Source organism: Salvelinus alpinus, chromosome 32, assembly GCF_045679555.1.
Source record: "Salvelinus alpinus chromosome 32, SLU_Salpinus.1, whole genome shotgun sequence".
Lineage (NCBI taxonomy): Eukaryota > Metazoa > Chordata > Actinopteri > Salmoniformes > Salmonidae > Salvelinus > Salvelinus alpinus.
Window position 1 is genome coordinate 10,818,792 of NC_092117.1, and position 27,045 is coordinate 10,845,836.

Here is a 27,045-nt window from a genome sequence, read left to right on the forward strand (position 1 = left end):
CACTCAAGTGTATATTTAGATTAAACTTTGTCTGGGCTTGATAGCCAACTAAGCTGCAGGCTAACTGGGCTGAGCATTGCATCATGAGAGACTAAATACACCCTGGGAATCATATTATGCTGTAGAAGAGGGCAATAGAGAAGTTTCGGCAACACTTTTACTTGACACACAGCGCCATAACACGGTCATAACCATGTCATAACAGCTGACATAAGCTGTCATAATATGGCGATAATACTGCCACGAAACATATTTAGACATGTTATGACATATATTGCTCTATGTTATGGCTGGTTATGACACCTACATAAGAGTGTCAAAACCCACAAACCCTACCACACAAGGCAAACCATTCCATTACACCATAGCCTACTTGTCAACAGTATGTTTGTTATATAACCTTTTCTGAAATTGAGATGTATGCAGGAGCATATTTAGCAGCAGGACAAGACATCTTTTTGACTGATGACTGACATAAGGGCATGTACGTGATAGGTCTATCTGGCTTATATGGTTATGATGGTTATAATGCTTCATGACAGTGTCATAAAGTGTATGTTCTACAAGTTATTTAAAATATGATGAAATGTGACTGTAAAGAACTCATTACAACAACAAAGGACTTAAGGAACTAAAGGAAACTTCTTGGCAGGGAAAAAACACATTTGAATAAATGTGGGTTTTGAGATGTCATCACCAGCCATAAAACTATACAACATATGTCACAACAGGTTGGTCATGACCGTGTCATAACGTGTTATGACGCTAAGTGTCAAGTAATGTGTTACCAAAAGCTTCACAATGACAAAAACAAGGATTCGTGCAGCATGACTAACAAAAACAACACGTCAAAATGTATATCAAATCTTACAGTTGTCGACATATACTAACAGCATAATAACTGGCTAGAAAGTGGTTTAACTGTCCCTTAAAAGCCTTAGTACATAACTGTCAATCAACTGACTGTCAGACAGTGCCAGGAAAAGTAGGCCAGCACAGAGCTATCAACCAGACCGCTATTACAGAGACTAGCTGAGCGCCGAGCCGCCACCCACCAGAACACCCGACTCAGGGAGTCCAATCAATACACAGACTCCGGATGTAGTGTCCCGAAGCTAGCAGGTGCCCAGACTCAAACACACACACGCGCGCACACACACACACGGTTGTGATAAGAGTTCAGTGGGCGAATCCTAGGCACAGAAGAGCTTTGTCTGTCTCTCTCTCGCTTTCTCTCTCGCGGTCTGTCTGATAATACTGTACTGTTAAAACATGTGTCCCTCTCTCCTCGGGTCTCTTGTAATACACAATGAAATGCACATGGAGGACAGACAGTGGTGACTTACAGACTGGTGACTTACAGACAGCAGGCCTCAGTGTTGGCTGCTTGCAGTGTGAAAGGCTTTGCCTTCATAATACAGGACATAAGTCTATCCAGAGTTACTGAATCACTGCTTAGATGTGACACAGGGCTGGGGGAAGCAGCCAGAGGGTGAGATTGTAGGCTACAGTGTATTCTCTAGCCTTCCTTTGATACTGACTCCTGACTTTGATGTGAAACAAAAGCATGTACTACAGCACTGAGCAGGTGGCACACAACACACATAGAGAAGGAACAACCCCCCTAACACACACACAAACCACACAGACAGATTGTTCGAGCAACTTCATTGGGGGGGGGGGGGGGGGGGAGTACGTTTGAAATTCTTTTTACATTTGAATCAAACCATTGGAGAAAATCATGATGAAAGTGGCCATCGTAGTCCCTTTTCAGACCTATACATGCCTCCTGTAAGACATTAATCGTACATGATACAGACAAACATCTTGGTGTCATTATACTATTTATAGTGTGATTCTGAAATACATTTTTCACATTTATTTATTCATTTACATTCATTAAAAGTACCCTTTTTGATTTTGTTCATTTTAAAGACGTAGAGTATATTGCTCCAAACAGTATACACTACAAGTACATAACATTTCCAGAGTGGACTCTACTAATTATGAAGGTATGATACATGTTATGAGTACCACCAACACACTGAATTTGAAAATGGATTCAAAGGAAACCCCCTTTGCTGGTGACAGGCTGAATGTGCAATCCTAAAGGAGGGCTGTGATTGGTTAATAACCTGTAATGTCAATTTCTATGTATAAACTGGGTCATATCATTAAAAGTACCAGAGAGCCCACTGGAAATTTGACATGTTTTGAAGAGTATATTGTTACAAACAATATGTCTAAATATAAGCAAAATCTAAAAGGATCGTTTTATTATATTCATATTGTTAAAGTTGCATAAATGAATGTGAACATTTGTTTTTTCAGAATCTATACATAGTCCATATGTATGGTTCACAGATCATAGGGTCTTACAGGAGGCATGTATAAAAACCACCTAAAATGGGTAATTTCATCATGATTTACCCCTCAGAAATGGTGATACAAATGCAAAAAGCAAGTTAAACATCCTTCCTCTAAATGAAGTTCCTATGTGAGAATTGCCAGAACAATTTGAGATACCAAACATATTTTACACTCCCACTGGCATGGAATCGCCCTACACCCAGACTCTGCTGTCAATCACTGACATCTTGTTAATAACGAAACACCACAGTTACACCAATACCTTTATCACATATATTTATAGATCAAAGACACAAACTAGAAATGCAAGACAACAAAGGTAGAGATGTGCCTTGTTGGCTAACAGGATACAAGAAGCAACATATCAGTCACACCGAGTTCACAGTGATGAAACCATGAGCTCATTTGTCCTCCCCGACTCTGCTCTTTTGTTTCTTTCGTCTCAATTTCCCCTCAGCTAAGTCGAGCTTCAATAATGCAATCTTATCATAACTCTCCACAGCTTGACGAAACGCTCCCTTGAGAAAAGAACACAGTAGAGCTGCACTCTGCAGGGCAACGTTCAGGTGCATGAGTAAGTCAGTGTGTGTGGGGAGGTTGCGTGACTCGGGTACTTTGATTTGTGTAATAGAATATAGAATCAGACAAGAAGTGGCATTAGGTTACTGTTTGATTGAACGTTAGAATGGGCAAAAAGAGTGACCTAAGCGACTTTGAGCGTAGTATGATCGGTGTCAGGCGCACCAGTTCCGGTATCTCGGAAATGTCCGGCCTTCGGTGCTTTTCACGCACAACAGTGTCCAGGGTTTACCAAGAATGGTGCAACAAACAACAAATATCCAGTCAGTGGCAATCCTGTCGGCGAAAACAGCTCGTTGGTGAGAGGTCGAAGGAGAATGGCAAGAATCGTGCAAGCTAACAGGCGGCCATAAACAGGAAAAGAATGGCAGCGTACAACAGTGGTCGGCAGGACGGCATCTCAGAACTCACAACTCGTCGGTCCTTGTCACGGATGGGCTATTGCAGCAGACGACCACACCAGGTTCCACTCCTATCAGCTAAAAACAAGAAGCGGCTCCAGTGGGCACGAGTTCACCAATACTGGACAATTGAGGAGAGGAAAAATATTGCCTGGTCCGACGAATCCCAGTTCCTGTTGCGTCATGCTGATAGTGGAGTCAGGATTTGACGTAAGCAGCATTAGTTCATGGCCCCATCCTGCCTGGTGTCAGCCGTACAGGCTGTTGGAGGTGGTGTAATGGTGTGGGGAATGTTTTCCTAGCACACGTTAGATCCCTTGATACCAACTGAGCAATGTTTCCATGCCCCGAATAATTCAGGCTGTCCTGGAGGCAAAGGGGGTCCCGGTACTAGACGGTGTACCTAATAAACTGTGTATATATGTAATACAATAGGGTAGAGCTGGGTGATAAATTGCCTGAATTAGTGCGATAACGATAAAGAGAACGATACGTTTATAACATTAAAGTTTAAATGCAGTTTAAATGCATTTCTTATCCTTTAAAACAATACAACTAGGGTTGGGCAGTCGATTGTATATAAAGGTATCCCAGGGTATTTTTGAAATACTCTTGGTATGATTTTCCAATACCGTAAATAAAATAACTTGTGCACTAGGTAATTGATAAAGCAGTTCACGTTCATTATTTCGCCTGTTAGATCATTTTTCATTATAAAGTTTACCGGTTCCAAAAACAGCTGTTTGAGCCATTTGTTTACAAAGAAACATAACGAGCAAAACAGGGGCTTGGTGAGGTGAGTCACTCCTGCGGAAGCGCAACTTAACACTAGAACCGCCATAGACCAACAGCCACTGACGTTCGATTTTGTAAATAAAAAAAATATCTGTCCCAAAATTTTAAAAAGGTATGTCCTGACTTTTCATAAAATGTTTGTATTTTACATTGCTCATTTGTCAGATAAAAATAGTTTTTTTTTTTTTTTCTTCTCACAACTATTCCGAATTTAACACGCTAAGAGAATGTGCTGTAGGACGTTGGTACCCAGCCAGACGCTATTGCGTCTCTCTGTACCCACTGAGTGAATGAAAATGAATGGCCCATAATTGTGCCCCTTACTTCATAACTGAATTTAGTGACAATATCAGTTGTCAAATTGTACATGAAGGCATGGGCGTATTTTTTCATTGACAGATGCAGGGAAAGGGGAATCACATTATCAAATACTCCTTCAGAGTCACATGAAGGTACATTTTTTTGACTTCTATATAGTATCAGAAAGAGCATATTCTGCCGTTTCTATGACACTTACCTTTGTCAAAATAAAAGGTGCAGCTCTATTTCCAGATTTCACTTTTTCCAAGAATAACCGTGCTGTCCATGCATTCAGCACGACTGGGAAATGCAACTTTTAAATTGACACATTACCTGTTAGCAAAGGTGTCAGCTAGAGACGATGTGCAGGAGCTTGAAGGGATATGTAGTTTTGCATGTCTACTTTGATGCTAATTAGCATTTTCGAATCTGAGAGTAAATAGAGCCGAATATATTGATAAAAGTCACCTTTTCTTAGAGAGTTTTACACAGTTATCAAAATGTCACGCCAGGGTAAGCCTACACGAATCACAGCCCATATCTTAAGTTTTTCTAAAATCCCCTATGGGAAAAATGAATGGTGGAAAAACGATTGGAACAATTTCCCTGTTTGACCGCTAGGTTTTATGGGTATTATGACTCGTACTGTAGTCTATACAGTGTCTGATAATCAACAAATGACTGTTTTATATCTTATCATGAATATATTTCCACTAATATTTCATTAAGGAATTCATCCTTTTCAATTGTTCATGCACAAATAAAGTTGATGAAATGGATTACACTGTAATGTTTTTATTGCAAGGGAAACGAAAAGAGACTACTAGGCCTATGTATTTTCTAGGACTTCGTAGAATTATACAAAACATATCCTTGACTCTAACAAATAACTATTCTTTTTATTAACAATTCTTCAAGCAATTCATCCATTACAAAAGTTGATGCACTATTTATCAAGTGCTGGTGCTTATGATTGCGCACCTTGCGGGTTGATATGCATCGGGTGCATATGCTAAAGGAAAACGCCCAGAAACACTCTCTAGCGGGTACCTATAGGCTGAAAGGCCAGGCGGTTCTAGTGTTTAGTGAGGTGATCAAGTTACACTTGAATGAAATTCAATGTTTGCCAGCCATTTACAGTGGGGAGAACAAGTATTTGATACACTGCCGATTTTGCAGGTTTTCCTACTTACAAAGCATGTAGAGGTCTGTAATTTTTATCACAGGTACACTTCAACTGTGAGAGACGGAATCTAAAACAAAAATTCAGAAAATCACATTGTATGATTTTTAAGTAATTAATTAGCATTTTATTGCATGACATAAGTATTTGATACATCAGAAAAGCAGAACTTAATATTTGGTACAGAAACCTTTGTTTGCAATTACAGAGATCATACGTTTCCTGTAGTTCTTGACCAGGTTTGCACACACTGCAGCAGGGATTTTGGCCCACTCCTCCATACAGACCTTCTCCAGATCCTTCAGGTTTCGGGGCTGTCGCTGGGCAATACGGACTTTCAGCTCCCTCCAAAGATTTTCTATTGGGTTCAGGTCTGGAGACTGGCTAGGCCACTCCAGGACCTTGAGATGCTTCTTACGGAGCCACTCCTTAGTTGCCCTGGCTGTGTGTTTTGGGTCGTTGTCATGCTGGAAGACCCAGCCACGACCTATCTTCAATGCTCTTACTGAGGGAAGGAGGTTGTTGGCCAAGATCTCACGATGCATGGCCCCATCCATCCTCCCCTCAATACGGTGCAGTCGTCCTGTCCCCTTTGCAGCAAAGCATCCCCAAAGAATGATGTTTCCACCTCCAAGCTTCAAGGTTAGGATGGTGTTCTTGGGGTTGTACTAATCCTTCTTCTTCCTCCAAACACGGCGAGTGGAGTTTAGACCAAAAAGCTCTATTTTTGTCTCATCAGACCACATGACCTTCTCCAATTCCTCCTCTGGATCATCCAGATGGTCATTGGCAAACTTCAGACGGGCCTGGACATGCGCTGGCTTGAGCAGGGGGACCTTGCGTGCGCTGCAGGATTTTAATCCATGACGGCGTAGTGTGTTACTAATGGTTTTCTTTGAGACTGTGGTCCCAGCTCTCTTCAGGTCATTGACCAGGTCCTGCCGTGTAGTTCTGGGCTGATCCCTCACCTTCCTCATGATCATTGATGCCCCACGAGGTGAGATCTTGCATGGAGCCCCAGACCGAGGGTGATTGACCGTCATCTTGAACTTCTTCCATTTTCGAATAATTGCGCCAACAGTTGTTGCCTTCTCACCAAGCTGCTTACCTATTGTCCTGTAGCCCATCCCAGCCTTGTGCAGGTCTACAATTTTATCCCTGATGTCCTTACACAGCCCTCTGGTCTTGGCCATTGTGGAGAGGTTGGAGTCTGTTTGATTGAGTGGGTGGCACGGTGTCTTTTATACAGGTAACGAGTTCAAACAGGTGCAGTTAATACAGGTAATGAGTGGAGAACAGGAGGGCTTCTTAAAGAAAAACTAACAGGTCTGTGAGAGCCGGAATTCTTACTGGTTGGTAGGTGATCAAATACTTATGTCATGCAATAAAATGCGAATTAATTACTTAAAAATCATACAATGTGATTTTCTTGATTTTTGTTTTAAATTCCGTCTCTCACAGTTGAAGTGTACCTATGATAAAAATTACAGACCTCTACATGCTTTGTAAGTAGGAAAACCTGCAAAATCGGCAGTGTATCAAATACTTGTTCTCCCCACTGTATATACAGTTGAAGTCAGAAGTTTACATACACCTTAGCCAAATACATTTACACTCAGTTTTTCACATGTCCTGATGTTTTATCCTAGTAACATTCCCTGTCTTAGGTCAGTTAGGATCACCACTTTTTTTTAAGAATGTGAAATGTCAAAATAATAGCAGAGAGAATGATTTATTTCAGCTTTTATTTCTTTCATCACATTCCCAGTGGGTCAGAAGTTTACATACACTCAATTAGTATTTGGTAGCATTGCCTTCAAATTGTTTAACTTGGGTCAAACGTTTCGGGTAGCCTTACACAAGCTCCCCAAAATAAGTTGGGTGAATGTTGGCCCATTCCTCCTGACAGAGCTGTTGTAACCGAGTCAGGAGGACTCCTTGCTCGCACACACTTTTTCAGTTCTGCCCACAAATATTCTATAGGATTGAGGTCAGGGCTTTGTGATGGCCACTCCAATACCTTGACTTTGTTGTCCTTAAGCCATTTTGCCACAACTTTGGAAGTATGCTTGGCGTCATTGTCCATTTGGAAGACCCATTTGCAACCAAGCTTTAACTTCCTGACTGATGTCTTGAGATGTTGCTTCAATATATCCACATAATTGTCCTCCATCATGATGCCATCTATTTTGTGAAGTGCACCAGTCCCTCCTGCAGCAAAGCACCCCCACAACATGATGCTGCCACCCCCGTGCTTCACGGTTGGGATGGTGTTCTTCGGCTTGCAAGCATCCCAATTTTTCCTTCAAACATAACGATGGTCATTATGGCCAAACAGTTCTATTTTTGTTTCATCAGACCAGAGGACTTTTCTCTAAAAAGTAAGATCTTTGTTCCCATGTGCCGTAGTCTGGCTTTTTTATGGCGGTTTTGGAGCAGTGGCTTCTTCCTTGCTAAGCGGCCTTTCAGGTTATGTCGATATAGGACTCGTTTTACTGTGGATATGGATATTTTTGTACCGGTTTCCTCCAGCATCTTCACAAGGTCCTTTGCTGTTCTTCTGAGATTGATTTGCACTTTTCGCACCAAAGTACGTTCATCTCTAGGAGACAGAACGCGTCTCCTTCCTGAGGAATTTTCCAAGCTGTTTAAAGGCACAGTCAACTTAGTGTATGTAAACTTCTGACCCACTAGAATTGTGATACAGTGAATAATAAGTGAAATAATCTGTCTGTAAACAATTGTTGGAAAAATTACTTGTGTCATGCACAAAGTAGATGTCCTAACCGACTTGCCAAAACTATAGTCTGTTAACAAGAAATTTGTGGAGTGGTTGAAAAACAAGTTTTAATGACTCTAACCGAAGTGTATGTAAACTTCTGACTTAACCTGTTGAGGACAGAGGGCGCTGTTTTCACTTTGGGGGAAAATCGTGCCCAATTTAAACGGCCTCGTACTCAATTCTTGCCCGTACAATATGCATATTATTATTACTATTGGATAGAAAACACTCTCTAGTTTCTAAAACCGTTTGAATTATATCTGTGAGTAAAACAGAACTCATTTTGCAGCTAACTTCCTGATCAGGAAGTGGAAAATCTGAAAACGATGCTCTGTTCTAGGGCCTGCCTATAAAAGGGCTTGATACGTATTAGTATACATGCACGTCATACACCTTCCACTAGATGTCAATAGGCAGTGAGAGAAGAAATGGAGTGTTTATCTTGGTCTGAGGTGGAATAAAAGCTCTTGGCATGACGTGTCACCCATTTCCTGTTTTCTGGAAAGCGCGAGAAGGAGCCTGGGATTGCCTTCTGGAAAGCTGTCGTTATAGACCACTAATATCTCCGGCTTTGATTTTATTTGATAAATGTGACAATATCATCGTAAAGTATGTTTTTTCAATATAGTTTTATTAGATTATTGAAATTTTTTCGGGACGTTAGGCGTGTTGCGTTGTGTGCCTTTGTTCAGGAAGGAGAGCCTTGCGCTACTTTGCTAGCTTCCGTGCTAATTGACTGGAGAAGAGGACGTTCTAAAACCAAACAACGATTGTTCACGACAAAGGACCCCTTGTACAACATTCTGATGGAAGATCGTCAAAAGTAGGACCCATTTTATGATGCTATTTCATATATCTGTCGAACATGTGTACTATTAGGTAGCGCCCAGATTTTGGGCACGCTCTCGCTATAACATAAGCTGGATGTCGTAATGAAGTTATTTTTAGAATTCTAACACGGCGATTGCATTAAGAACTAGTGTATCTATCATTTCCTATACAACATGTATTTTTTAGTCATGTTTATGAATAGTTATTTGGTCAGAATAGGTGAGTTTTAGAAAAATATCCGCACATTCTGGGAAAAAGATGCTACGTTAGCACAATGTATAACCACTGATTTCAGCTGTAAATATGCACATTTTCGAACAAAACATAAGTGTATGTATAACCTGATGTTATAGGACTGTCATCTGATGAAGGTTTATGAAGGTTAGTGAAAATTAATATCTTTTGCTGGTTTATTCGCTATCGCTAACGTGCCTATTGCTATCGCTAACGTGCCTTGATGAATGAATGCGGTAGTGTGGTAGGCTATTGTAGTAAGCTAATATAATGCTATATTGTGTTTTCGCTGTAAAACACTTTAAAAAATCGGAAATATTGGCTGGATTCACAAGATGTTTGTCTTTAATTTGCTGTACACCATCGATTTTTCAGAAATGTTTTATGACGAGTATTTAGGTATTTCACGTTGGTCTCTATAATTACTCTGGCTGCTTCGGTGCTATTTTTGACGGTAGCTGTGATGGTAGCTGCAATGTAAAACTGATTTATACCTCAAATATGCAAATTTTTCGAACAAAACATAGATTTCTTGTGTAACATGTTATAGGACTGTCATCTGATGAAGTTGTTTCTTGGTTAGTTTGGTTGGATCTTGGTTAGTTATGTTGGTTTTGTGCATGCTACCTGTGCTGTGAAAAATGTCTGTCCTTTTTTGTATTTGGTGGGGGGCTAACATAAATATACGTGGTGTTTTAGCTGTAAAACATTTTAAAAATCGGACACGTTGGCTGGATTCACAAGATGTGTATCTTTCATTTGCTGTATTGGACTTGTTAATGTGTGAAAGTTAAATATTTTGAATTCCGCGCTCTGCCTTTTCAGTGGAATGTGGGAGGAGTTCCGCTAGCGGAACCCCGGAGCCAGACAGGTTAAACTGTATATATATATATATATGGTTGAAAAACAAGTTTTAATGACTCCAACCTAAGTGTATGTAAACTTCTGACTTAAACTGTATATATATATATATAAATATATATATGCATCTTATAACTATTAAGTTAAATAGCTAAGATAAATTCTCTACATCTGGGTTTTACTAACTTGCTAACGTTAGCTAAGTGGCAGCAGAGACAACCCCCTTCTGGATTAAGAGCACTGCTGTCTAATATATGTATTGTGTGTGCAGCACACTAGGTTCTGAGATAGCTACTTGCATCAATTTATGAGCTGGGTTGTCCGTCTTAGTAAATGTTCACATGCGCTCGTTAGCATTTACCTAGCAACCAACCATGGGAATTGCTTAGCATTCTGGTAACTGAGATTTTGGGGTATTTTTTTGGGGGGGGGGTGTAAAAAAATAAATAGCCAGTGATATTGTATATCCCAGGATGGCACAGACACGGTATGAAGGTATGTAAATCTGGATACCGCCAAACCCTAAGTACTACTAGTTTGATGGTTGTAACCATCAATTGTTCCATTAACAATCACCCATATTAGCAAACGTATTTCATTTCAAACATAACAGTTCCTCTAGTATAGGCTACTGCAAAATGCCTGTGATATGTGATTGGTATGGTCGGTGTCGATTCATTTTGGTTTATAGTCCCAGCTGTAAAGTATATATCAATAAAATGTAAATAAATACAATGTATAGGATGGGCTGAATTTGCATTCATTGATACAGAAAGGTTTTAAGGCCCTGTGTGAACCCCCAGCCTAGCCTAGGAAGGAGGAAACCCTGAGAATATGATGAAAGAGGCCGGATGTGAATGGTGATATCCTTCTCAGTAATAGATGCCACAATTTACTGTGTAACCCACTCCAGCACGATAACACCCTTGTTGTTATCATTAGAGCGTTGCAAAAACTCTAAAGACTGATTGGAGGATAAGCAGACTATTACCCAACACCCTGTCAAAACATATCGTGGAGAAAATGTGCAATTCAAAACCTGACTCCTCTGCCTCTGCTAACTATCCTGTTGTAGTCTGTGTGTTGAGAACACATTTAGTGTTCTCAAGTCATGTGAATGTAATAACTGAGTAATAAGCACATGAGAAGTGAGTAATTGCACTTCCGAATATCTTTGTGAATGTTTTCCGTGGGATGATATGTTCAGTGTGTGAGTGTGGAAAGTTGTTTAGAGGCTGAGGGACTAGAGAGCACAGATGCGGCTAAAGGACAAGGACACTAGCTGGGACCTGCTGGAAGTGACATCACAAAGGAAGTGAGGACACACAAGAAGTGAGATCACACAGGCTATAATCAAAGCTGGAGAAAGAAGGAGAAGAGTGAAGCAATCAGCAGACTGAAATAAGGATTTCTTAAGAGGGAGCATAATCACAAAACACACATCCTGTCAAACAGGAAGCAACACTATACAATTAATCAGAGTTGTTTTGGTTTGAACACTGGATGGCTGCTCGAATGGTTGGTGTTGACACTAAAAACCAACCAGGCTCTTTCCAATGCTTGCCTCATTACTGATGCCTTCCTCAACTACAGTAGACGACTGTGTTTCCAGACATGCTCCAGGGCCCATATTCAAAAACTGTATGAGTGCTGATCTAGGATCAGCCCCCCCGCCCATATAATCTTATTGACAATCATCTAAAATGCAAAACGTATCCTATATCAGCATTTATAAACTGAGACACTTCATGAACACGGGCTTATGAATATGGTCTCCCTCTAACTGAGTAAGCCTGTATTTATCCATGTTAGCCCCATTGACAGGAGGTTTAATACAGCTCAACACTTCACCCAGGAGGTCATCATCTCCAGTGAAGGTCTTACTGGGAAGACTGGTTCCGGTTGGCTTCAGCTGCACATACTGACTTTGCAGGGCAAAGGGTCATGACGTCTGCTCTCTCCCAGCCCAGGTCACCGTCCTGTCAGTGTTTGACAAACAGGTTGCTACTGGAGGTACACACTCATCTCCCTCGACCTCCCCTTCTTCCATCTCTTCATCAAAATCCTTCTCACAGGTTTTAATGAAGGAGGCACAGCAATGCTGTATTTATGTGTGCTTCTGTCCCCTGGGGTATATCTGCATGAGTACAGACACACACACAGATTGTGTTAAGACAGTGGCAGAGATCAATACCTGATCTAAAAATGGGACTGGGTTCGAGAAACCACACTGCGCAATGTGTTAAAAGACTCATGCATTCACACGCACACATGAGCACACACAGGAGCCATTTTCAGGCTTATTTCCTGTCCTCACACACTCTGGAGGCCTGGTTAATCAGATTTATTACAGCAACTCCCTCCATCAATACTTAATCACCATTACTGATGCCCGGTCTGTAGTATCTAATCCTGTTAATGAACAAAGACACACTCTCTCACACACACACACACACACCAAGGAGAAGCAATAGGAGTGTTTAAAAAAAATACACAAATATTTAACCTTTATTTAACTAGGCAAGACAGTAAAGAACAAATTCTTTTTTACAATGATGGTCTACTGGGGAACAGTGGGTTAACTGCCTTGTTCAGGGGCAAAACGACAGATTTTTACCTTGTCAGCTTGGGGACTTGACCCAGCAACTTTTTGGTTACTGGCCCAACGCTCTAACCACTAGGCTACCTGCCCCCCCGGCCAAACCCTCCCCTAATCCGGACAACACTGGGGCAATTGTGAGCCGCCCTATATGACTCCCGATCACGGCTGGTTGTGATACAGCCCGGGATCGAACCCAGGTCTGTGGTGACGCGTCCACAACTGCGATGCAATGCCTTAGACCACTGCGCCACTTTGAAACCATAGTATCATGTGTAATGTACTGATTTATGACCCCAGTCTCCGGCAGTATATAGTATCGCACTAAGACGCATGCAAAAACACAGACAAGCTAGCACGTACGTACGTACGTACACACACACTTAAGTCTGAGGTTTTAGCCTCCATAATGAAATGTGGAGCACAGCCATGCTTTGACAAGGTCTATCATCACTCTCCTCTCATCTCTCACTCTCCTGCACTTAGTCCCTTTCTTTAAGCCTTGCCACTTGCTCTCTCACACTCCTCATGTTTGGATGGTATCCATTGATGACATACATTCATGTAGTGATCAAAAACTTCTTATTTTTGCACACTAACTCTATGCTATGTGTATGAGCCATTTTATGAATTTATGGGCAAGTACAGTGCCTTCGGAAAGTATTCAAACCCCTTGACTTTTCCCAAATTTTGTTAGGTTACAGCCTTATTCTAAAATGTATTAAAAAGTTGTTTTCCCCCTCAATTTACACACAATACCCCATAATGACGAAGCAAAACAGGTTTTTAGAACAGGAAATATCACATTTACGTAATTATTCAGACTCTTTACTGAGTACTTTGTTGAAGGACCTTTGGCAGCAATTACAGCCTCGGGTCTTCTTGGGTATGACGCTACAAGTTTGGCACACCTGTATTTGGGGAGTTTCTCCCATTCTTCTCTGCAGATCCTCTCAAGCTGTCAGGTTCACAGGGAAGTGTTGCTGCACAGCTATTTTCAGGTCACTCCAGAGATGTTCGATCGGGTTCAAGTCCGGGCTCTGGCTGGGCCACTCAAGGACATTCAGAGTCTTGTCCCGAAGCCACTCCTGCGTTGTCTTGGCTGTGTGCTTAGGGTCGTTGTCCTGTTGGAAGGTAAACCATCACCCCAGTCTGAAGTTCTGTGCACTCTGGAGCAGGTTTTCATGAAGGATCTCTCTGTAATTTGCACCGTTCATCTTTGCCTTGATCCTGACTAGTCTCCCAGTCCCTGCCGCTGAAAAACACCCCGACAGCATGATGCTGCCACCACCATGCTTCACCGTAAGGATGTTGCCAGGTTTCCTCCAGACGTGACGATTGGCATTCATGCCAAAGAGTTTAATCTTGGTTTCATCAGACCAGAGAATCTTACTTCTCATGGTCTGAGTCCTTTAGGTGCCTTTTGGCAAACTCCAAGCGGGCTGTCATGTGTCTTTTAATGAGGAGTGGCTTCCGTCTGGCCCCTCTACCATAAAGGCCTGATTGGTGGAGTGCTGCAGGGTGTGTTGCAGCAGTGCTGCATGGTTGTCCTTCTGGAAGGTTCTCCCATCTCACAGAGGAACTCTGTCAGAGTGACCATCAGGTTCTTTGTCACCTCTCTGATTGCTCAGTTTGGCCGGGCAGCCAGCTCTAGGAAGTCTTCTTCCATTTAAGAATGATGGAGGCCACTGTGTTCTTAGGGACCTTCAGTGCTGCAGAAATTTTTTGGTACCCTTCCCCAGATCTGTGCCTCGACACAATCCTGTCTCAGAGCTATACGGACAATTCCTTCGACCTCATGGCTTGGTTTTTGCTCTGACATGCAATGCCAATTGTGGGACCTTATATAGATAGGTATGTGCCTTTCCAAATTATGTCCAATCAATTGAATTTACCACAGGTGGACTCCAATTAAGTTATAGAAATACCTCAAGGATGATCAATGGAAATAGGATGCACCTGAGCTAAATTGAGTCTCATAGCAAAAGGTCTGAATACTTACGTAAATAAGGTATCTGTTTTTTCTTTTAATACATTTGCAAAAATTTCTAAAAACCTGTTTCGCTTTGTCAATATGGGGTATTGTGTGTAGATTGCTGATGATAATAAAAAATATATATATTTCAGAATAAGGCTGTAACGTTACAAAATGTGGAAAAAGTGAAGGGGTCTGAATACTTTCCGAATGCACTGTATGTGTGCGCACACAACAGTGTATATGTACAAGAGTGTGTGTGTATAAGTGGCGTGTTAATCGTAATGGTGCTCAGATTCCTGCGGGCTGCTCGTAGGGGCTTTAAATTGTTTTCTGCATGCGGCGACATGTTTGTTGTAAGACATTAGGCTGTGCGGCCAGGCCAAGTGTGTGTGTGGGGAGAGGGGGGGAGAGAGAGAGAGAGAGAGAGAGAGTGACAGAAGCAGGGATCTGATGATGGATGAGATTGGATTAGCAGAGAGAAGCTGCACACACAGCCCAGCGCTCAACTGTAATTTACAACTCTATCACTGTAATACACACAGTGTTACTAAAAGACACACGTTACAGCCTTGTCAAAGGACACTGCGTATTCACTATGCACCTACATACTTCACGGCTCGATCAGAAAATTCTATACACTCGCTAGTTGCTATAAACACACACTTTACAGCTCTTTCAGTGCACAAACACACACTGGAGAAAGAACTGTAAAGCTCGAATCAGGCCATCTGTGAATGCTCTCAGAGTGGTGATTCTCCCAGATGGCAGAGAACCTAACACACAGCACCTCCTGTTCTATTAAACCCTAACTCTTATACACCACACAGATACATAGTGTGTGTGTGTGTGTGTGTGTGTGTGTGTGTGTGTGTGTGTGTGTGTGTGTGTGTGTGTGTATGTCTATAAACCTGTATCTGCATGTAGTATATGTATATGTCAGAACATATGTCTGCCTATTAGTATGCATGTGTAAATCTGTGTGTACGATATAGAGTGAGAGAGGAGAAGAGAGAAAGACAGAGGTAAAGTTTGTATCTGTAATTGTTGACTGCCTTTGTGTTTTCTCCTGCCTCTCGCTCACTCAACACCACTCTTTTTCTTTCTTTCATTTATTTTTGTTTGTCTTTAATTTGAGGAGGGTGTGTGCTTTGAAGGAAGGTGGCATGGGGAGGGGGGTACGAAGAGAGACAGAGCGAGAGCGAGAGGAGAGCGAGAGAGAGTGTGAGAGACATAATTTGCCCAAATGAAGTGTTCCAACATCTCCCACAGCCCTAAAGGCATCCATATGCTTCCAGATCTAAAACATTTCGGAACAGTTTGTGCATATATTATCATAACTTTTTGTGCCGTTTTTGTTTGTTTTGGTTTAAGGCTGTTTCTTTAGGACTGTTCGTGCACACAAAATGTTTTCTTGAGGCAAGCCGAAGTCTGTAGCTGAAGTCTAAACTAGGGATGCACGATATATCGGTGAACATATCGGAATCGGCCGATATTAGCTAAAAATGCCAACGTCGGCATCGGCCCGATGTCTAGTTTAACGCCGATGTGCAAAACCGATGTCAAAGCTGACGTGCATACCCATATAACGTAGGTAGATGCAGCATTCCTAACCTAGCCCACAATGTCTGCTGTGTGGATCGAGCAGTCAACAAGACGAGCAGTCATTTAAAAGAGTAAGAACATTTCAGCCAGACACCTCAACCGTTCTTTGTCGTGGGTGATGTTGGCTTTCACCGACTGGTAGAGCAACAGTACACATGTGCGAGTGCACCAAGTGCGCTATTCTTCAGATGTTGCCCTACCGGAGTTACATAGTAATAGCGTCACTGCTATTAGCTTCACGACTGACATTTGGACCAGCGATATCAGCCCCATGAGCATGCGGAGTCTGACAGCACAGTGAGTCGTCGAGGATTTCGTACTGAGGAAAGTTGTATTGCATGCTCATAAATGTGCTGGTTGTCATACCGCTGCTTCCATTTCAATGGCATTTGAGAGCATGTTTGAAACATGAACACACTAGCTAGCTCCATTCGAACAACTGACTCTAGAAATAAGCTCATCAACTGCGCCTGCAGCAGACGTGATACCCTCTGTCATGGCATTGAAACGCCTGCTCCACAAAACTGCCGACACAGGCTGTGAACAAGCGATTCGGTGGCATTCTCTCTTTACTGTGTCGCCACCATGCTCGACACTAGGTACAAGGACGGCTACTTCGATGCAGACAAAAAACTGGGTTTACGTGAAATGTTACATACACAGCTGGACAAGATGGAAACGGACACAGTGACAGTGTGCACCAAGGAAGAGGCCACGGACAGAGCTGAAACTTCACTGCTTGACATGTATGATGAATTCCTGGTTGAGAATGAAACGACTGAACAACGAAACAGCACTACCAGTAAGTGAAAGAAATAGTATTGATTATTTTTTTACTGGTAACGGGGACATACGTAAATGCCAACAAAATAACTTTTTGGTCAGTGTGGTGGTCGACCGATTATGACCCAAAAAAACGATACCGATTAAAAATCGGCATATTTTTATATATATATTTGTAATAATGACAATTACAACAATACTGAATGAACAATGAACACTTCTTTTAACTTAATATAATACATAAATAAAATCTATTTAGTCTCAAATGAATAAACATGTTCAATTTGGTTTAAATAATGAAAAAACACAGTGTTGGAGAAGAAAGTAAAAGTGCAATATGTGCCATGTAAAAAAGCTACCGTATAAGTTCCTTGCTGTGGAACATATGAAAGCTGGTGGTTCAATATTCCCAGTTAAGAGGTTTTGGGTTGTAGTTATTATAGGAATAATGACGCGTCGACTATTTCTCTCTATACCATTTGTATTTCATATACCTTTGACTATTGGATGTTCTTATAGGCACTATAGTATTGCCAGCCTAATCTCGGGAGTTGATAGGCTTGAAGTCATAAACAGTGCTGTGCCTCAAGCATTGCAAAGAGCTGCTCGCAAACACAGTAAAGTGCTGTTTGAATGAATGCTTACGAGCCTGCTGCTGCCTACCACCGCTCAGTCAGACTGCTCTATAAAATATCAAATCATAGACTTAATTATAATAAACAAAAAAATACGAGCCTTTGATCATTAATATAGTCAAATCAGTGAAATACGGAACCATTCCGTATTTTGTAGAACGTGTGGCAACCCTAAGTCTAAATATTGCTGTTACATTGCACAACTTTCAATGTTATGTCATAATTATGTAAAATTCTGGCAAATTAATTACGGTCTTTGTTTGGATGAAACACAGTTTGCAACGAGCCAGGCGGCTCAAACTGTTGCATATACCCTGACTCTGCTTGCACTGAACGCAAGAGAAATGACACAATTTCCCTAGTTAATATTGCCTGCTAACATGCATTTATTTTAACTAAATATGCAGGTTTAAAAATATATACTTCTGTGATTTTAAGAAAGGCATTGATGTTTATGGTTAGGTACATTTGTGCAACGAATGTGCATTTTTCGCAAATGCGCTTTTGTTAAATCATCACCCGTTTGGCAAAGTTGAAGTAGGCTGTGATTCGATGATAAATTAACAGGCACCGCATTGATTATACGCAACGCAGAACAAGTTAGTTAACCTAGTAATATCATCAACCATGTGTAGTGGTTTTGAACCATGGCCAAATGGCATAAGAAATGTCCAAATGCCATACAGTGGGGCAAAAAAGTATTTAGTCAGCCACCAATTGTGCAAGTTCTCCCACTTAAAAAGATGAGAGAGGCCTGTAATTTTCATCATAGGTACACTTCAACTATGACAGAAAAAATGAGAGAGAAAAAATCCAGAAAATCACATTGTAGGATTTTTAATGAATTTATTTGCAAATTATGGTGGAAAATAAGTACTTGGTCACCTACAAACAAGCAAGATTTCTGGCTCTCACAGACCTGTAACTTCTTCTTTAAGAGGCTCCTCTGTCCTCCACTCGTTACCTGTATTAATGGCACCTGTTTGAACTTGTTATCAGTATAAAAGACACCTGTCCACAACCTCAAACAGTCACACTCCAAACTCCACTATGGGCAAGACCAAAGAGCTGTCAAAGGACACCAGAAACAAAATTGTAGACCTGCACCAGGCTGGGAAGACTGAATCTGCAATAGGTAAGCAGCTGGGTTTGAAGAAATCAACTGTGGGAGCAATTATTAGGAAATGGAAGACATACAAGACCACTGATAATCTCCCTCGATCTGGGGCTCCACGCAAGATCTCACCCCGTGGGGTCAAAATGATCACAAGAACGGTGAGCAAAAATCCCAGAACCACACGGGGGGACCTAGTGAATGACCTGCAGAGAGCTGGGACCAAAGTAACAAAGCCTACCATCAGTAACACACTACGCCGCCAGGGACTCAAATCCTGCAGTGCCAGACGTGTCCCCCTGCTTAAGCCAGTACATGTCCAGGCCCGTCTGAAGTTTGCTAGAGAGCATTTGGATGATCCAGAAGAAGATTGGGAGAATGTCATATGGTCAGATGAAACCAAAATAGAACTTTTTGGTAAAAACTCAACTCGTCGTGTTTGGAGGACAAAGAATGCTGAGTTGCATCCAAAGAACACCATACCTACTGTGAAGCATGGGGGTGGAAACATCATGCTTTGGGGCTGTTTTTCTGCAAAGGGACCAGGACGACTGATCCAAAGTCAATGTAAAGGAAAGAATGAATGGGGCCATGTATCGTGAGATTTTGAGTGAAAACCTCCTTCCATCGGCAAGGGCATTGAAGATGAAACGTGGCTGGGTCTTTCAGCATGACAATGATCCCAAACACACCGCCCGGGCAACGAAGGAGTGGCTTCGTAAGAAGCATTTCAAGGTCCTGGAGTGGCCTAGCCAGTCTCCAGATCTCAACCCCATAGAAAATCTTTGGAGGGAGTTGAAAGTCTGTGTTGCCCAGCAACAGCCCCAAAACATCACTGCTCTAGAGGAGATCTGCATGGAGGAATGGGCCAAAATACCAGCAACAGTGTGTGAAAACCTTGTGAAGACTTACAGAAAACGTTTGACCTCTGTCATTGCCAACAAAGGGTATATAATAAAGTATTGAGATAAACTTTTGTTATTGACCAAATACTTATTTTCCACCATAATTTGCAAATAAATTCATAAAAAATCCTACAATGTGATTTTCTGGATTTTTTTTTCTCATTTTGTCTGTCATAGTTGAAGTGTACCTATGATGAAAATTACAGGCCTCTCTCATCTTTTTAAGTGGGAAAACTTGCACAGTTGTTGGCTGACTAAATACTTTTTTGCCCCACTGTATACAGTAACATTCAAAAGTTTCATAACACCTAATCATTCAAGGGTTTTTCCCTTATTGTTACTATTTTATACATTGTAGAATAATAGCGACGACATCAAAACTATGAAATAACACATGGAATCATGGAATCATGTAGTAACCAAAAAAAGTGTTAAACAAATCAAAATATATTTTATATTTGAGATTCTTCAAAGTAGCCACACTTTGTCTTGACAGCTTTGCACACTTTTTTGGTTACTACATGATTCCATTTGTTATATCATAGTGTTGATGTCTTCACTATTATTCTACAATGTAGAAAATAGTAAAAATAAAGAAAAACCCTTAAATGAATAGGTGGCCGAAATTTTGGATGTAAAAAAAAAATGGATGGTAACAAATACAGATTGTCTCTTTAAGTCTATCAAAAGTGTGCAAGTTTGAGCATGTGTCCATTAGGACTATTGATTTTATCAGCATGAATTAGATTGAGCAATAAAAGCCCCAATTTTATTCCATAGGATGGGATCCGCACTATGCAGCTGTTTCAAGAGAGCATTTTACACTGGCTGTCCACTGGTTTTAAAAACAATGATTGATAGGCAGCTTAAACTTCTTGAATTCAACCATTGGGTTCAAATACACATTTAGATTTACGAACAGCCATCCACAACAACCACAAAATCCGCAAATAGCTAAATGAGAGTGTGAATCACATCAATGCGCTATGTAGATATCAATAATAAGTGATATCCGTATCGCCGTAGACTACACCACTGCTGTCATCCTTACCGCCAAGCATTTATTCAAGTTGGATAACATTAGGATGCCGACAGCAGTCGCACCATTGGAAGACATAGCTTGGACTGTAGCCTAAAAAAGCCTATTTATTCCCGCTCTTTCCCGCGATCCATCAAAGTAGTGGTAGTGGTCATAGTGGTCTCTGACTTGTGGTCAGACTCGCTCAGGTGGAACAAACTTAAACTTGCACCTTTTTTCAAAGCTGATTGAATGTAATTGAGAAAACATCCTTTCTGAATTTAAAAGTAATCCTCAAAGTAATTATCTAGTTTTCCAAAAGTATCTAATCCGATTACGATATTTTTGTAATCCTTTACATGTAATCCGTTACTCCCCAACCCTGGGCACACCGCTGTGATCTACGACACTCCCCTCCTTCTCTCTACCTAACTCAGTCACACTCCATCTACAGCCACGTGTTCTCTCGCTCTCTCACTCTTCTCTCTCGGATTCATATCCTCCCTGCTATAAAGACAGACATCTAGATGGCTCTACTTTCTCAGACCTGTCCTCGGGTCAATCAGAAGCAGTCTCACTGGGGTGTGCTCTCTGAATAAATAGTGAATGGTCATACTGGTCCAAACACAGACAAATCGGGCTTGCAGCGGTAATCGTATGAATGAGCAGCCAGTCACACAGACCGGTAAACAGCCGCACAACACAGGGGAACTACAGCGGGTCGTGAAATGGGCTATTCCCCGTCACAGTAATCTACATTATACAACTATCCACCTACCTACTTCTATAGTTTCACTATGACCCACACAAGCTAAGAAAGTCATAAAGGTATTGTCTGTTAAAACCACTTGCATGTCATTTCTGGTAAACCACACAGATGGTATTGCAGTAGAGAGATTCGGCAGCAAACTCCACTTCAAGTGCATAGCTGGGGGAAACCCCATAGAGCGCACACACACGCGCCAATGAACCACATGGAGCTGGCACCCCATTAACCTCCAAACATCTCTCTCTGGAACAGTACTGAAAGCAATTCTACGGTTATAGTACAGTACATTACCGGCACAGTGGTTGTTGAGCAAGGCGTTGGTGGTTGTAGAGTTGCATGCTGGGGCCACAGACAACAAGCCCTCCTCCATTCTCCTCTCACTGCAGACACACACACACACGCCCGCAGACGGATACACACACCTCTCCCTTGACAAGATCCAGGCAGCTTCCTGCCTTTTTTGTACTGTCCGAGAGTGTGTGAGTGAGTACCCTTGCCTCTCTGCTACACGCCTGCTGTGTTTGTGACTGTGTATACGTGTGTGTGTGTGGTAGACTATTATTTTCGTCGTCTCAGGCAGTCCTGTTTTTCCTCGCTCTCTCTCTCTCTTTTTCTAGAGTCTATTTCCTTTCCTTCTTCCTTTCGATCCGGTTCTAGTCTTCCTCGACTGCAGTCAGAAGGATTTCTGGTTGTCTGTGTGCAAACAGAATGCTTTTAGTCTCCCCCTATTTCTCTCTCGTTTGTGTCTGCTCTCTCTGGCATACACTCACACACAGTGCCACCACTGCACGCTCACACAAAGCCCGGAGCGAATGAGTGAGCGAGAGAGCGAGGCAGGAGGAGGAGATCAAGATTTTTTTATTTTTTTATCCTTGGCTGGCTCAGGGAGTGGCTAACGACGAGCTGCACTGCTGCTGTTGGCTCACAGATCTTTAACCCCTGGAATGCCGATAGCAATAAGGCTCCTGTCAACATAGAGAGAGAACGAGGAAGAGGAGGAGGAAAAAGGGGGAGGGGAGAGCGCGTAGAGGTGACATTATAGCGCGAAGAGAATAGTTCCTGCTCCACTTACTCATTGATTTCTAGAGCTGTCTGGGCCCCTCGTTCGCCCCTCGCGAAGCTGTTAGTCACCCTCCCTGCCAAAAACACATTCATTAGATTTCAGAGAGACAAAGTCAGAATCCTTTAAAGAATATATATTATTATTCGATTTTTTGTTGTTGTTCTGGATTATTATTATTATTTTAAACATTCAGGGATGTATGTGGTAAGACCAAGACATCTCTAAGGCAAAAATAAACAGAGGAATGAGGAAGAAGTTAAAAAAAAGAAAAAACTATATTTTCAAAAAGTACTTTTCTTTATTTAGTAAATGATGTATAACTAAACAATATCTTAGTGATCCAGCAGAATGCCATCCAACACAGTGAGCGAGCCACAGTAACAGTGGGACAGTCCGGCACAGCATCGGAGAGTGTGTGAAGGCCGTCGCATATAGAACCAATACAAAAGCTAGAACCTGATTGTGGGTGGAGTTTGTTGCCTGGGCTGTCAAGCCTTTCTATTTGCCGGTCATTTGCATACTCCTCCCCCATAGCGGACAGCACAGAGACCATGATACCCTCAGAGGTGGCAAACCTCTGCTCTATTTCCTTGCCCAGGTCTGAATCACTCTTGACGTGGGGCACATCCACGTTGTGGGTGGAGGGACACAAGTCCTCATACTTCTTGTTGGTGAAGATGTCAATGCCCATCATGTTAACCTTGGCCTGTCCGTGCTTTCCGGTCTTGGAGGTGGACAATCTTGCAAGGGTGTCTCTTCAGCAGCACAAAGGGGTTCTTTCGCAGGGCAGGGCACTGCATAGGAAAAGGGGGGGGAGGCACCAGAATCTCCAGTGGTGAAGTCAGTGAAGTCAGTTGGTGTCTGCCATGGTGTGACAGATTTAAGAGCACTTCCAAGAGAAAGAGGAACGGGACTGCGCAAGCGTGACCAATTTTGCTCGCAAAGTCAGATTACACAGCCACGATCTGCCTCATAAATGATGTCATTGCCATCTTAAAGAGACGGCGCACAATTTTATAAAAAGAGATTTTGCTTCTTTCCGCGCAAATGCTGTTGATCAGTACAATAAAGGAATACGTTCTCCTAGCAGTTGCCAATAAAATAAGTCCTAAATAGAAGGGATTGTTTGTCATCTGTAGCCCTGTGATCTCAGCGTAAACAAGCTCACCTCAATGCACCCGTTCCTTTTGAATAATATCCATTCATCTGTATTGTGAAGAGTCCTAGGCTACATCTTGATTTACCCAGTTCATCAATAGAGAAGTACCATTCAAATAATTGATTACCATTTTTGTTGTTTTTTTGTAGTTCGATTGATACAAACAAAGTCAAATTGACCGTATGATTGATTCATTAATGCATACATTGCTGTCTCAAAGGAATTGACGTAAAAAAGTTCAAATGTGATGATATTGAACTCAAGAGACGGCCAACGATTGAACAGAGCAGGAAGCGGAGTCCGTCTGGATCCAGTGCCATTCTAGGACTTTAGCGCATACTTTTTCTTCTGCGGTATCGTTTTTGGAATCGAGTATCATGACGGTGTCGAGTATCACGATACGAAACCTGGTATCGAAGTCGGAATTCTCGTATCGTGACAACACGAATACTCACAATACTCAAGGTTATAACATCACTCTAGAATGACAATGGTCTTCTATGGCTGCCCTACAGTGTGGTCTCTGGCTTTGTTGTGAAAGATATACATGTTCCTTGTTGTGATGAAACAAAGATACATTTGAACTGTCTAATCTAAACTCTATGATCAGCACCTGGTCTGGTCGAAATGAAACCCACTGTTCCACACATGACTGCAGGAGCACAGCCAAAACACTGGGCCTGAGGGGGGAGACAGAGAGCACAATGGCAGAAACAGACATTCTGTAAAACACACATTCTCACTAAGATTTTAGCAAAGTTTGGATGGAACCGTGTGCAGTGTGTACGTAGATAGGTATTCTGTTGATGTGCATGAGGCTCTTTAAGACTGCACATGTGTGCATAGGCTACTCCTGCTGGATACTTAGCCGACAGTTGAAACTGGACCCTCTGCCCTGTGCTAGTATTATCTATTGTTTTAAATCTGAGGCTCAGAGGGAGAGCAGGTCCCAGCCGATGGCAGGGATTTCAACCAGAGTGGACCGTTTTACTCTCCACTGTTTGAGAAAGACCGAGAAAGCGAGCAAGCGAGAGAGAAAGATAGAGAAAGGGAGCGAGCGAGACAGCGAATTATTTTAAGGCAGCACTCTACCAAGTTGGAAGGAAAAACCTAAACAGAAAGGGGACTAGTGACTACCCAGGAGGAAGAGGTGTGGGGGGGGGGGAGAGAACGAGGAGAAGCCATTGCCACCATACTGTACATCTACAATGGGCTCTACAATGACTCATGGTATGGGCAGTGAAGTCCAGTACGGTTAGCTGAAGCCCAATATGGCGACCAGAGTATGGGCGTGTCGAAAGGAGTGGGTGTACGGAAAGTGAATTAGCTATGTGGGCAGATTTGTTGCCACTCGATATCGTTTTGCGAGGCTGAAAGGGCTGTACTACTGCGGTAGCTATGTGGCAATTCTTTTCTCTCACATCGTTTTATTTCAAGTAGGATAGCAGCCTACACAATAAATAATATTCTTCACCATGTAGATGTCACCTTGATACATACGGTCTACTACTCAGCGGGGAGGGAATGAACGGCAACAGCACCAGGACACAGCGCCCTTCGCTCCCGCTTGACAAGCACTACTGTCCGGCAACGGCGTGGAAAGTAGCCGCCTAGTAGCTAATTAGGGTGACAGTCGCAGTAAACACTCGCATACAACGCACGAAACATAAAAAATAAACAATCGTCAGTTTTATAACTGAAAATGTACAATTATTTGGGTAAAACTAACAATGAAACACGACTCGGACTCATCCTCTGGCTTAAAAACAGAAGTCCAAACTCTTGTGGACAGTAGCTCAATTCACGGCAGTTGCATGGTAAGAAACGGAAGGGGAAAAAACAACTGTGACACAACTCCCATCATGCTTGGTGAGAGAGATGAGGTGTTGTGATCTAGTTCACAGTCACCCCCCCCCCAAAGAAAAATGAAAAGATGTGTTCCTGCTCTCTACTGAAAACCCCTGGTGTGGCACGAGCGTTAACTGCCATCTGAAGGAAGACGAAACCTAGATGTTACACCCTGTGTCGAGAGGAATTGCAGTGGAGTCACAAAAATAGAGCTGACAGGAAAGAGGAGGGTGGCAGGAAAGCAGACAGGGCCTGACACACACTTAAAACTGAAACTCTGCAATCAGAACACTTACGGTACTCTGCTACTCTCTCGAACAAAACTCTTCACCATGTCGGAGGCTAAAATCTTCTGAAACAGGGACGTCTTAAGGGGTGACTGGTGGTGTAAAAACAGCCTCTTCGGTCCTCATGGAGTTAAAGGGAGATTTGGGGATTTTGGCAATCACGCCTTCAATCTACTTCCCCAGAGTCAGATGAAATCGTGGATACCATTTGTATGTCTCTGTGTCCAGAATGAAGGAAGTTAGAGGTAGTTTTGCACGCCAAGGCTAACTAGTGTTAGCACAATTAACAGAAGGCTAAGGGTGTCTGCTAGGGGTCTGGAGAAGATACAGGAGGAACGGTCCCATAGCCACAGAGGCATATATATCTTATTTGAGAGGTACTAGTGACAGATTTTAAATACCTCAAATTAGAATTTGGTTGGGTAAAAAACTAGCAAAGGCGCTGAAAAACGCTAAACTACACCCATCTCCTCCTCTTTAGACCAATTCTTCTAGCGTTCTTGTTATTTTATCTCTCCTGATTCGCCCGCTCTCCTCCTCTTTTCTCTCCTGCTCTCCCTCATCCACGCGTCTTAATCTGCCTAATGGTTTTTTCGACGGGGCATGTCGGGGCATACCGGAGGAATAAAATACTATCTGCTAATCTTCCTCGGTAACATTGTGTTACTTAAGAGGAAATCCCTGCCAGTGCCAGTCTGATGAGTTACCCAACCTGCGGGCTCTATTCTGGCTCTATGTGGCCCCAGGGAGCGGCGCCAGTTCCCCTATCTCCCACCCAGGCTGCATTATAAGAGGACAGAGTGCAGCGCCTTGGTTCAATGAAGTGTCATGGTGCCCATTCAAGTGACACACTCAAGTGCAGAATAGGAAGCACCTGGCATGGAGTCACAGCACTGACGTCCATCAACTACCCCATGGATAAGGTACTGTATACTACCATTTATGTGTG

General features: G+C 42.3%; 1 protein-coding gene across 4 annotated transcripts in view; it reads right to left on the reverse strand.

Moving 5' to 3' along the window:
* The window catches only part of LOC139562114 (echinoderm microtubule-associated protein-like 4), a 102,240-nt gene that overhangs the window by 37,458 nt on the left and 37,737 nt on the right, over positions 1 to 27,045 (reverse strand). For 3 of the 4 annotated variants that reach the window (XM_071379472.1, XM_071379470.1, XM_071379469.1), the window contains exon 1: positions 22,031 to 22,555. The exons of the other annotated variant lie outside the window; for it this stretch is intronic. In XM_071379472.1, the coding sequence (XP_071235573.1) occupies positions 22,031 to 22,109 (79 nt within the window). In that variant the 5' untranslated portion in view covers positions 22,110 to 22,555. Of the gene's footprint in view, positions 1 to 22,030; positions 22,556 to 27,045 lie in introns of those variants that run through there. 4 annotated transcript variants of the gene reach the window in all.